The sequence below is a fragment of the Thunnus albacares genome, chromosome 24, assembly GCF_914725855.1.
Source record: "Thunnus albacares chromosome 24, fThuAlb1.1, whole genome shotgun sequence".
Taxonomy (NCBI): Eukaryota; Metazoa; Chordata; class Actinopteri; order Scombriformes; family Scombridae; genus Thunnus; species Thunnus albacares.
In genome coordinates this window covers 3,483,176-3,496,586 of record NC_058129.1, presented here as the reverse complement: position 1 = coordinate 3,496,586, position 13,411 = coordinate 3,483,176, and the positions used below count along the sequence as shown (strand labels likewise).

Genomic DNA, 13,411 nt, shown 5'->3' with positions numbered 1-13,411 from the left:
GACTATAGCCTCATAAGACATAAAACAGACCTGTACACAATTTTTAAATGTAATCTGATTGAAATGCCATATATAGTAATAACATCTATACCCACCGTACACATGTACTATGTATAGAGTGAAAGTGTAGATACTTTGTATTGTATTTGTAATCTGTCTGCTTTGCTTTGTATGAAGCATTAACAAGGGTGGGGTCAAAATGTTTACATTGTAATTTTGACTTCCAACATATGATACAATCACTGCTAAATGACTAAAAGATTTATCAGTACATAGGCAACCTGATAAAACACTGACAGGTTTGAGAATTTTTCTTTCTTTTTCAAAACCTTTTCTTTTTATATGATTTCAAATTTAGTGAACATGAGAGGCAGAACAAGAACAGGAGGGCTAGAATAATCAATTAAACACAGACAATTGCACAGCTGCAGTTTGTTACAATAGAATTTAGGCACTGTGGCCTCTTAGTATTGAAAACAAAAAGGAGAAATAAAGAAAACATATTAATCTGTGTGTTTCCTAGAGTAACAATCCCATTTCATCCAGTATTTTTTACCGTTGTCTTTCTTTATAAGAATGGTGTAAGATAACTTGTCACCATAGAGCGTAGATTGTTCACAGTGTATGAAAAGGTCCATAAAAAAGTAGACAAAGTGCAGGTATGGTAACATGCTGTTTAATGTGCTGCAGCTCTAATAAGAACTCTAGCTATGCAGAAGGGTAATGGACCAGTATTTCATTGAAATAATGCAAAACTAGGGCGCACCATCACGAAACCAAAGAATTTGAAATATTAATTTCTCCCTTATGGTTTCTGATTTTTTTTTCTCAAAGGAGAACACAGGATAAGTGATTTACAGAAGGGGGAAAAATTGTATTTAATTTCAGTTGGACTTTAACACACAACTATAAATCCTTTTAGCATGCACTTACTGTGAACTTTATTAGATGCAACTTCTTTGCTCAACACAGTTTGAACATTTTCTCTCCTAGTGGGCCGTGTGACCAGTCTGTCCCTCCCTCTTTACCTGGGAGAGGGAGAGGGAGAGGAGGGACATCAACCCTACCGGGAGTTATCCATCACCATTACCCTCCAGCTGTCCCATATCACCATCCACCCCCCTCAAATCCTACTTAGCCCAGCACCCCTGAAAAGCAATGCAATGGCCCCACTCACCCTGCTGGTTTTAGGATATCCTAGGTTAGTTTATACACACACACACACACACACACACAGGCCAGGGAGACACTGAAATCGAGATAGAGGGTGTGGCAGATGATGTCCCAGGGGCAGATGTAATATCACAGTTGTAGTTGTCAGCTTTTTTGTTAGGCTGAGCAATAACGATGATGGATCTTTATTGTATTTACATTTTTCTAGCTTGTGGCAATTTACCAGCTGCATTGAGCCATTGGAGCTCAATGAATGTCGAGGAAACAAAGGCACACACACAAACCGACCACATTATTCATTTCAGGGGGATTTTTATCAATCAAGCCAGGACTCATTAACTGGCAGATCTGCACCAAATGTTGGATTTTGCTTACATTCTTAGCCAACAAGCTAATCCACATTCCTAGGTGGCTTACATTGTTGTTCATATTTCAGAATGGACAGCAATCTGGCAGCGCTATTACAGTACTGGCAGCAAATTCTGACCCATATTCCCACAGCTGAACTGAGGAACACAGTGCATGCATAAAGATCTTTCTTCTCCTCAGTGAAACATATCTAGGGCACCGTTTACATGCTATAATATCTATTGTATATATCAATACAGTTGGACACATTGCATCCAGTTATCACAAGTATTACTGTAAATAATATTGTACTTTTATCATATGAAAAGTTTTCATCATGTCCTTTCATTTAGAAAGATTGCTGTGCCATCAAACCAAGCACTTTCTATTAACACTTCACAATTTACATTAAATAGTCCACTTACATCTGCCATTGTTGCTACTTCTAAAGCTTAATGACCTGTTCAATTGCCCCAAGAATAATAATTGCCAAGAGTAGTCTAGTCCAAGGCCAGGGTCAGAAACAAGCAGAAAAAAGTTATTTAAGTACAGAGAATATATATGCAGTGATATTTCCCGATCGGTTCATCTATGTTGGCTTAAAACTTGAGTTTTGAAATAACTATCTCACCTTTTGGTCCATTTAGTAATTTTTCTGGAGCTTTCAATTGTATCACATGTTGATATTATATCATTTATCACGTCATATCCAAATCTAGCTTGGATGTGTGTATCTACCTGAGATTTTGGCACAAAGAGAACACCATAGTAACTAAGCCTTCACTCTGACCTATCAAGCTTTCCATTCTGGCACAGCACACATGCAGTCAACAATTGATACTGGTGGCAGATTTACCACTCAAAATATTAATATGTGAAACAATAGGTCATTGACTTCAGAGTGCAAATGCAGGTGACCATCAATTTTTTCAGCTGAAATGTTGACTGTAGCTAGCTATTTAGTTGGTTATTTGGACATGCTAATATTTGCAGCTTATGTTGTAGCAGATAAACATAACTTTTTAAATCGATTTCCCACATTTTGCCCTTGTTTTTTTGATTAAGGAGAGTCTACAAAATAACAACAACCTTTACACTTTATCTTTTTTACTACTGTTCAATGCACATTGCTTCAATATGAGGAGAAATCCAAAGACTGACAAGCCTGCCGTGCCTAGCTATGGTTGCTAAGCTATGACTGACAATCGCTGTTCAAGGGAGCAGACAGTCAATTGGCTTTATCATTTCTGTCTGTCACATATCCGCCGTCTCTTTCCACTTTTGCAGTGGAACCAAGGTATCAGCTGAAGTGGATGAGGTGGAACTGGAGGATGGGACAAAGATACAACCAATCTCTGTCATCTTTCCAGAGGGTAACACCATCCCTGCTCACGACCAGGTGCAGCCCTGCACTCAGATCAGTTTACCCTATTACAGAAAAGTCATGTGACCAAAACTAGATCTCCTGTTGCTGTATATCTGTATATATCTCTTTATCTGTGCAATACTTTCTCCCACACTCCCTCTCTCTCATCTAATATCACTGCTTATATGTGAACACTGTCCTGATACCATCATGGCTATATACATTCCAGTCACAACATGAGGCTGATGTCTCCCTAGTCAGGTATTGAATGAAGGTCTGCAGCAGTATGAGCAAAACCCAATTTTGTGCATCCAGGTCTGATGGCATCTGGTAGTCAGATGACAAAAACTGCATTAAAATGACAAATGTAACTGATTCTCCTGGCTGACACTTCAATAGAAGCACCTTCATGATCTATGAAACTATCCCGTCTTTCTACTCTGTCTGCAACCATAGAGACATCCAGTAGGTATCCAGAACCAGGGAGCCAGTGTGACCTCTCTGATCTGCAATGTGTCTTTCTGTTCTGCCGTCCCTCTGTCCCTCTGCACAACCATCACCTTCACTGACCACCTCCACAACAGGTAACCTGATATTCAATAACAGACAGTATAACACCACTCCTCACATCTCTTTCTCTTCTCTCTGCTTACTCTATTCCTTCATCCTGCTCACTAACCATCCTCAAAAAAGTTGAATCAATCTACCAACTCAGTTTTCTCTTTGACTCTGCCTTTTCCCTGACAGGTTTAAGGTTGAGTTATGTGCTGTCGCTGACAACTGTCTGTTGACTGTCTGGCCCTACTTGGCTCTTCATCACTCTGAGCAACAGATTGTTCTCAAGACCGGTAGTATATCATATACACAAGCACATTCATGCAACCATGTAGACATATGGAGCTATAAAATCAGTCGGTTATTGAATGGGAGTGACACTATCTGTCTGTCTGAAAGTATTCCTGCCACATGAATAATTTCATATCCCAAGCAGCTTGTGTAAACATAGTTTATTTAGTATTTTTCTCATTGCATCCGATTGGTTTATGTGTGACTGTGATGTAGGGGCCACAGCTGTTGAGGCAATCCTTCAGCGCTATCACACACCAAGTTCTGCCTCTGGCCAGACTTCATCATCCTCCTCATTGTTTGATCGCAACAGCTCAACAAACAAGAACTCAGCCTCAGGTCAGAAAATGTACCGCATACGTGTGTAGTGTGTTAATGTGTCTGTGTGTAACTTTTAAAGCGTATCTAAAATTATGTGTATATCTCAGCAGATGTGTGTTTGTATGTACAGTATGTCTATCTGTCCTTTTTAGACTCCTTTCCAGACAGTGAGAGTGTGAGCGGTCAGGCCAGCATGGATGAAGACGCCTCTAACAGAGACACCCCAACCAATCTTGGTGTCCCAGAGTTCCCTGCTGCCAACTCAGAGGAAGGACTATATCACCAGAATGTCTTACTGGCTGTGGAGAGGTGGTTTAGCCTCTTTGGCTGGCCGAGTGGACCACACCCTATCTCTGTACCACACACGCTCAGAAGGTACACAAAAAAGATTTCTTAATAATTTAGCTCAGGGGCCACATTTGCATTTCAGTGTAGTCATCCATCCTGCTTTTACCATCCTTCACATATGTTTGTCAATCAACCTCCTTCCCTGTTTACCTCGTCTCTCCCTCCAGAGTTGTGTCAAAAATTCAAACAAATCATTACAGTGGACGGACTTATCGTGTCAGTCAAAGTAAAGACTCCAGGTATGTATATGTGTGGTGGATCTTGAGCAGATAGAAATGTTTTTGTAGTTACAATCCTCAAGCAGTGTTGTCACTCAAGTCTCAAATGAGTAATCTTTATGCTGCAAAACAAGAAAGGCTGACATAGCAAACACTGTAACACAGAATATGTGCACAGTGGATGTTTAATCTAGTCAACAACCATGATGAAACTAGGTAACTGAATGAGACTGAAAATATGTACCATAAAAGCAGGTTCTGCCTGCTGAATACTGCTTTTTTATGCAGACCTCAAAAAGTAGCAGAGGCTCTCATGTGCAAATAATGTTTTGTTTGTCTGTTTTTTAAATGGCAAGTGGGGTTTAAGTGGGCAGTCTCCCCAGGTTTTCTATTTGTTATTGTTTATTTAGTTCAAATTGGTAAAGGAAAATAGCAGACGATACTTTAACTGAAGCTCTGGTGGAATTTAATTTCATATCAGCCGGGTCATTGGTCTGGATGTACGTGTTCAGCTATCTGGCCATGTAAATTATATATTGTTATGTCTAGGTCTGTAGTGGACATGCTTCATCACCTGACTGGCAAACAGATTCCCAGTATTCCTCGCTGTCAGACCTTTTCCAGCGATATAGACCGACGCACTAATCAACTGCTGCAACAGCATGAAGCTATGCTTGCTTTTCTCAGGTAAGCCTTGTAATAAACTGTGCTTTAGTTTATATAGGAATAACTAGCGAGCGTTCCGTTTTTTTTAACAAATGTCAACTTCATTGCCCGAGTAACTCCAGACACAGGTTCATACATTGGGGGCACTTTTTTATACAATAATCAGACCTGCAGTCTTCCTACCTTTCATTCATGCCATCTGCATTGATGCAATTGTCTATATTTAGCAAAACGTTTTACATACAGGACAAAGTCCCAACTTAATGTCTTGTTATTTTAGTTTTTGCACAGTTAGACTTTATAAAACAGGCACTGGCTTTGCAATGTGATAAATAATGAAATTGATGAGAAAATGTACGAAGGAATTCACTTTGAGAAAAGGGGGCATGCGTCCCCCGCGCTTGCATTAGGCCTCAACAGCAAAATACATTTAAAAGTCCATCAGTGATGCAGCCTGTTAGTAACCTGAGCACATGTCGTTGTCCTTAATGCTGTAACGTTTTAACTCACCTCTGTTCTCCAACAGTGATACCATTTTTGAATGGCATTTTGGAATTTTTTTGAGCAACTACTTATGTTTTTCTGTCCACTGTAATTCTGTGCTCAGGGTGCAGGGAGCCTGTTTATGTCACATCAGACCAGAATACTTGCTAGATGTGCAGGAGTTCAACCACTGGTGCTCCCTGCAGGTATACATGCACGCTCAACAATTTTGTCCTAGTCAATTAAATTAACATGTCCTCTAAATCTGTTTGTGGAGCTGTCAATAATTGCTTTAGTGTTCCCTCTTTACTGACATCAATGAAAAACTCATCCTGGTCTCATCCTGGCCCTCTCATCCTGGGCTCTCTAGCTTTCAATCATACAAACAATATATTTAGAGCCTCTTGTGCCATATGTGCTTGTGTTGTCTCAGGCAAACGAGGAAGAGCATGACCTGGACTACAGCAGTGTTGACTATGAGTCTTTGAGCAAACGATCATGGACTGACGTGCTGCTACAAATATACAAGGTGAACAACTATTTATTCACTTCTCCCTGTTTTCATCCACTGTCCATTATGCAGGATTATATGTATTATATGTGTGTTTTTGGAAGCCACTTCATGTGTAAGGTACACTGTGATCCTGCTGAAGTGTACCATAGTTCATAGATGGTGTAGCCTGGGCTGTAAAATATACCCCCACATTGAACAAAAAAATTACCTAAAATTAAATAGGTTGCTCATTATGACTATTTAAAGAGGAAATAGTAACATAAAAGGGAAATACATATTGTTTAAAATCTTTGCTCATTCATATTTTCCTCTGCCTATTACTTTTAGGCCTATTAATAGGCCTACTGCCTCCCACATCACGTACGCATGGCACCCTTGGGTCGCAGCTATGTTTTGAATGGATAATCTAAAGTAAAATACTTCAGGGAGAAGTTTTAACAGTTGATGATTTTTCAGCCATTTGTTGAAGATTTGCAGATATCGTTCATTGTGGATGTTATTTCGGAGATTTTGTTACTTAAGGATTTAATGCTAATGAAGTTTTGGAAAGCATTTGTGCATTCTTTCATCTGTACCTCTCACATCAAGACAAACTGGTGAACCTGTTTTAATTTGTTCTCAAGCTGCTGAATGTTAAAACATTCTGAATGTTAAATGCTGTGCTTCCTTTGTAGATAGAGGCCTAAATACTCTGTCACTGCACTGTTTTTGACAAATTTACAAGTTCTGATTGTGGTTGACTGTGTTTTATCACAGATTTAGAGATTTTGTCTGTGAGTGTGTGATGTACCTGGTGCAGGCGGCATGTCATATTTACAGTGGATTCACTCTTAACTGAACCCTGGTTCAAAGTACTACTGTCATGGATCAGGGATGGTTACTAAACCAAGATGGATAAGCTGCATTTTCCATCTGTCAATCCTTTGTACCTTTATACTTAACTCCTAACAGCTTAATGTAAGACTGAGAACATTTACTGTAGGGAAAAAGCCTGTGAATGTGTCTGTCTTTGTGAATGTAAAGTAGAGTGGTGCTGAAAAACATCAAGGTCATCTTGTTAGATACCAACATTGAATAATACTCTGCACAGGTGTTGGTGTTGTGTCACGTGTCAGAGAACAGTCTCAACATGACTCTGAGCCAGGAAGATGGAATCCTCCCAGTCGGCTCACAGCCGCTGGCCAGTAACATCTACTCTCCCCAAGAACTCCAGTTGCTCTCGTGGCTCAACATGCACTACCAGAGCATGAGGAAGACTGTATGGGGTACAGGTAGAACACACAATATGTACACACATTAACTGTTGTTTATGTACGCATACAGGTAGGATGAAATAAGGGAAATGTGTTACAGAGGTATTGTTTCAGTTCTATGCATTAACTACTAAGCTGTTAAAAGTCTATTTATCACTGCTGGTCAGCGATTTGTAAACACTGTTGCAACTCAGCATCTTAGTAAACAGTTTTTCTGTATTTGTTCTCATTTCTGAGGCTATTCTCCTTAGCATGTTGAATTATTTAGCAGGTGTTGTGGTTGATACAACCACAATCTGTGAATACTCTATTGAGCCCTTTATGAACTGTTTATTGCCTACAGTTACTTTGTAAACTTGTCAAAGACTTCTGTGATGGTGTAATTCTATTTTCTGTGACTTTTCCGAGAGTTTTTTAAAAATATTTTGTACATTACATGCTTTCTGAATTCAGGTAGACCTTGTGAAAGTATTTATTCCACACCCTGAACTTGATTTAATCTTTTCTACAGATTGAGGTTGGATTTCTTCCAGCACCTTTTGATGTTTTAATATGTATTATTGATTGATAGGTAATTTCTGCATGGTGTTTGCAGGTGGTGTTCCATCAGCACGCTGGATAGTGAATTTTGACCTGGACTTGACAGATGGACTGGTGCTTGCTGCTCTGCTTGCTGCCTACTGCCCTTACCTGGTCAGTGTGTGTGTGTGCATGTGTGTCTGAGTGTGTCTGTTAATTTTGTGTTGACCCTCTTCAGTGTGTGGTGAGTCAGTGAGGGATGGTGGTTAATGCCTCTAAGTGGCACTGTGATTGATGTGATGAGGACGCAATTAGTCCTGAACAAGATCAGGGGAGCCTCTTATCATGCTAAGCACCATTTTGTGTGTGTGCGTGTGTGTGAGGGAGGGAGAGAGAGAAAGAGAGAGAGAAGTCCATCTCACTCTGTATGTCAGTGGTGGAATTAGCCAGTAGATGTGTTCTGTCTGCTAGAGTTCACCAGGAAAATTTTCAGCCTGACTTAAAACCCAAATTGGTTTTGAGCTTTTTGCAAGAAAGAAATATGACTCAAAAGATTTACTGAGCAGACATTGCTAATGAACAATAGGTAACAAGTTGCTTGTTATCTATTGCTCATTTTGCAACCCAGTTTGGCTTACTAGCCAATGTCCTAAGACAGATACAATAGAGAGAAAACCACAGCTGCAACACATGGCTCATGCACAAACATATTTTAATTATGAATTCTAACACTTGACCAAGCTGCAAAATTCTAAGCTGCTGAGTCACAGCCACTCCTAGCCAGCCAGCAACTGTCCCCCCAACCACACAAAGCTCAGTGAAACAAGTCATCAAGTAGATAAAGTTCTATCAATGAGTAAACCCCATTCTCTTACTACCTAACCAGAAACTACCTCATTCCACAACCACACCAGCTTGAGCCCTGCATGAAAAATGCAGCCCTCCCATTCATTTGAATGGTGGCAGTCTGGTGCAGTGGGGTTGCCAACATAGGGAGCTCCAGCAAAAAACACGGGGTCGCCCGGCAAAAAAGTTGAACCAGGCTCAACTTTTGCTGCAGCACAATGTGACGTCATCCAGCAATGCACTGCATAGACCACCCAGGATTACCTCAAAACAAAAAAGCAAAATGGTGTAGTGAGCCAATGGAACAAGTGAAAAAGCAGGTCAGCTGGTTCACTTGGCATCTAATTTTCCAGGGTTTACCTCTAACCTCAAAGATAACTTCACTCACAACCTTAAAAGGGAGAGACAAAGCAGATTACTACCAAAACCTGAAACAATCCTGGAATGGACGAGCCCCCATGTGTTAAAAGCAGCAACACTAACCAAACTATTATAGCCAAATTAGTAATAATAAGGCTAGAGACACACAGAAGGTAGTAAGGCCGCCAGATACTCCTGGCACCTCCCCCACTTGGCTGTCAGTGGTCAGATCCACCAAGATTTCATTTCAAATGCAGTGCTCAATTTCAATACTTCCACTGCTGTTGCTGTTTCAGCTCACAAAGATACAGATCAGTGCATCAAGCTGCATCTGATCGGGATTAATAGTTTTTACATCCCGCTCACCCACTGTGTTCCTAATTAGATCTGCAGCCACTTCCGGAGGATGTACACCACAGCTACCACTCAGGAGCAGATCCTCCACAACAACATTATAGTGGCCCAGGCCTTAAACACACTTTATCTCAACATAGATGTACAGGTAAATGTCTTCTCTTTGCAAGGACAGACAAGTAGATGACGTAGAAGTATGTGTAAATAACTAGAAAACGCATAATTATCTGTATGTGTAGACAGATATACTATACTGTACTATACCAAGCATTTAAACTTGAGTTTTCAACATGGGTATACAAGCAATTAGTCCATTAATGAGAAAAGTCTTGTATTAATACCACCCGTGTTTTATGTGAAAGCAATTATTTTGACAAAGAAATATTAGCTTGTTACTGCATTAATTAGCTTAATTAATGACCTGTTTAACATAACTGGAGATGTTTAATATATCATGCTGATTATGTCAGAGATTAGGCAGCACATCCTATTGTGACTTTGCCCCTGTGTGTCCCTGTATCTGAGTGTGTGTGCTCAGCCCACAGATTTGTCAGATCCCAACCCAGTGCAGATGTTAATGCTGTGTGTTCACTTGTATGAGAGGCTGCCTCAGTATCTGCCACTACACACCATCACTCTATCAGGAGGCCTCCACAGCACTTTCAGCAAGCAGGTAAACACACACACACACACACTCATACACACACACAGAGCACTGACTTTGGTCTTAGAAGACGCTTGAATAAAATTTAACCACATCCCTCGTAAATCATTTTAATGAGTGCTGGCGAGACTGCAAATGGCTTGGATAATAACCTACTGGACAGATAATAACACACACATACAAACACTGCAACTGGGATCACACACAGACGCACATTAACAGGATTATAGACACACACATACATTAATAGGATTATAAACACACCCCCATACACACTAACAGGATTACAAACACAGACAAATAGACATTTGGGTAATGATACACATTGTCAGGTTAAGCCACATTACAAGCCTAACAAAAATAGATGTCAGGTTGTCAGTGCTAAGGAAGATGGGTGTCATTGTTATATTGTTTTCTGGCAGTAACATTTGCCTGTGTGTTGTGTCTACAAGAACTACTTCATTGTGGTTCTGTGTGTGTTCTTGTTTTGTGTGTGTACTGCAGGTGCGTTTGAAAAGCCCATCTTCTAAGCCTGTCAAATACCAGGCCTTCCTTTTAGGAGAGGATGCCCATTTCTTCTCCCTCCCTGATGGTTCCACAGTCACCATTCCTCCAAAGTATGTTTTTTAGTTAGAAAATGAAATTCACTGTATATTATTGAAAATGCCTTAAAGTAACATGCAGTACAAGTACGCTTGCTAGAAACTAGGTTTTGTTTATTCAGTTTCAGATCACAAATGTTACCTGTAAATGCTCATTTACAAAATGTACAAAAACAAAACATGAGCACCAAAGCAAGCGTCAGGTAGCATTTAGTTGAGCTTATATTTTAGAGACTGTAAGCACTAGTCACTACAGGTCCCCTTTAGCCTCTCTGGTTTTTACTTTGTCCCCATGAGTGCCATTCACTTCAAATCATTTCATTGTCTTTAAGGAGAATTTCAAATCTCCTGCAATTTGTCTTAAAGATTGACTTTTATCGGGTGAAGTAATCACAGACTGTCCTCTTCTGCCATAGTCTGCTCCCTTAGATTGAAGAATGATAAACGTGTATTGTATGTGCCTATTTTTATGGTAATCATGGACCCAAACTGGTGACAGAAGGTTAAAAGAGACATCTAGCAAGGGCGTTTTTATACTTAGGCAAGTGGTCTAGTATTGCATTATAACCAGCTTGGGATTCAGACTGAAATCGCCTTGCCTTGGGTCACTAATTAAAATTTGCATGATTGCCATTTTAATTTTAGAACTCTTTTTTTATGCAATTCACAGGTAATTATCTGTTTTATTACACATTCTGTATATAATAAAATACAAAGTATTTATAGACATGTTTTTCCAGGTTACAGCATAAGTAATCCTGAAAAAAAGTGATATTACTAAATTATGGTTGTTGGTAATTATGAAACATTGGTACATGCCTTTGTAGTCTGCATCAACAGATACTTGAAGTTTATTAAAACTGGTATCGTTAGTGAGGAAATGCTGTCTTTGCATCTGTTCTTCCATCTGTACTTCCAAAATAACTTGTTTTGGGCAGACCTGTGCCCTGCCAAGAATAGGAAAAACCCCTCTCAACTTATTCAGCCCAGAATCCAAACTGAGTATATTTAGTCTTGCCCTGAGACTGTAGCTCATTAAAATGTACCAGTTTTGTTCTCAAGTGAGGCCTCTATAAAAATAGCCCATGTCCCATTTTGGATCCCAAGCTTTACTTTACTGTCTTTAAGGACAATGCCATTATGCAGAAACATAGTATGATAATTCTGCTGATTCATCACTGTCATAACCTGCAAATGGGAGGTTGTACAATAAAATTAATGTGTTGTAAAAGCGCTGTAGAGGGCATTCTGATTCCCCTAGAACAGAGGCTAAATTATCTGATAATTTGTGTTGGCTCTGATGGATTTTACAGGGAGAGCACTGAACTGACCGTCCAGTACAGCTGCTCCTTCCTGCAGCCCATGGAGGCTGTCCTTCTGCTCATCTCCAGCTCTGCTTCTTGCCTGCGTGCCTCCACTCTCACCTTCAGTCTGAAGACCCACGTCAGTCACATCATACCCACAGTGAGTGCACCACCTCTGAGTGGTTAATTGGCTTGCTGGTTGACAAATTGGTTGCCTGGCTGCAGATACAACTGTGTTGAATAAACTAAAGGCCTGGCTGCCTCATCAGCTGGTTGACTGACTGCCATTCTACAGTTATTGCACCACTAACATAATTTGGCTTTGAGGCTCACTTACTGATTTGTTGATGGCTTGTTAATAATCTGTCACTATCTTGCCATGTCTAACACATATCACAGAGTTTGGAATTCACTGTTTTTTCTGGAGGCTGGCTGCTGAAGAGTGGTTAGCTACAGCTGTAGGTTCATATAACTAGATGACTCATTGTCTGCTTCCCACTGTCTCTCTTCAGAACACTGTCAAGTGCAATTCTCCATGCTATGAGCTGAAAGTGATCCAAGTGCCAATAACTAACCCTTTCAATAAAGAAGCAAAGTTCAGGTAAATGTCTGTGTCCATGTGCACATACATGTACAGAATATGTGACTTTAGTATCCCCTCTGTACGTAAGGTTAAAATTTTAAAGGGTATGTGCAACAACTATATACTTCCCACCAAGTATGATGGTTTTATATGGCTAGATTTGAGATACTCTATCCATCTGTGAGATTTCTGTCACAATCACAGTACAATAGAAGTGAATGAAATTTTGTTTGTGTTGCTTACTGCACTGAACAATCACATTTAAAAAATTCGCAAAAATGTGTCTTTCTAGAGTCAGAGAAAGTCCTGGTACAATATGTTTTTGGAGTCATACTATTCAATTCAAGCATCTCTGCTGTGTGTGTTTGTGCATGTGCATGTGTGTTTAGGGTGGTGCTGATGGAGTCTACGTTCAACCCACTGGAGCCAGAAAAGAAAAAAGACAGCCTCCTTCAACAGGCCTCTTCCAAAGCCAAGTAACACATGCACTGTTCTCAACACTCAGCACAGGGACAGCTAACACCCCCCCACCCACACACACACACACACACACTCACTCAATCAAAGGTACCCACATAGTATAATACATAGTTAAGAGTGCTTGAGTTAAAGTCTGGCATAATTCTATATTTTTCAAATTGTC

At 40.1% G+C, this 13,411-nt stretch overlaps 1 protein-coding gene across 6 annotated transcripts in view; it reads left to right on the top strand.

Moving 5' to 3' along the window:
* LOC122976522 (cilia- and flagella-associated protein 47-like) overlaps positions 1–13,411 on the top strand; it is an 85,803-nt gene that overhangs the window by 22,328 nt on the left and 50,064 nt on the right. For 5 of the 6 annotated variants that reach the window (XM_044345042.1, XM_044345044.1, XM_044345041.1 and 2 more), the window contains exons 26-43: positions 994–1,201; positions 2,809–2,920; positions 3,344–3,471; positions 3,635–3,735; positions 3,950–4,072; positions 4,207–4,429; positions 4,570–4,641; positions 5,170–5,307; positions 5,894–5,975; positions 6,203–6,298; positions 7,374–7,554; positions 8,132–8,229; positions 9,647–9,763; positions 10,154–10,288; positions 10,784–10,896; positions 12,195–12,345; positions 12,698–12,786; positions 13,158–13,244. In XM_044345042.1, the coding sequence (XP_044200977.1) occupies positions 994–1,201; positions 2,809–2,920; positions 3,344–3,471; positions 3,635–3,735; positions 3,950–4,072; positions 4,207–4,429; positions 4,570–4,641; positions 5,170–5,307; positions 5,894–5,975; positions 6,203–6,298; positions 7,374–7,554; positions 8,132–8,229; positions 9,647–9,763; positions 10,154–10,288; positions 10,784–10,896; positions 12,195–12,345; positions 12,698–12,786; positions 13,158–13,244 (2,254 nt within the window). The remainder of the gene's footprint in view (positions 1–993; positions 1,202–2,808; positions 2,921–3,343; positions 3,472–3,634; positions 3,736–3,949; positions 4,073–4,206; positions 4,430–4,569; positions 4,642–5,169; positions 5,308–5,893; positions 5,976–6,202; positions 6,299–7,373; positions 7,555–8,131; positions 8,230–9,646; positions 9,764–10,153; positions 10,289–10,783; positions 10,897–12,194; positions 12,346–12,697; positions 12,787–13,157; positions 13,245–13,411) is intronic. The other variant, XM_044345043.1, reaches the window with a different exon arrangement.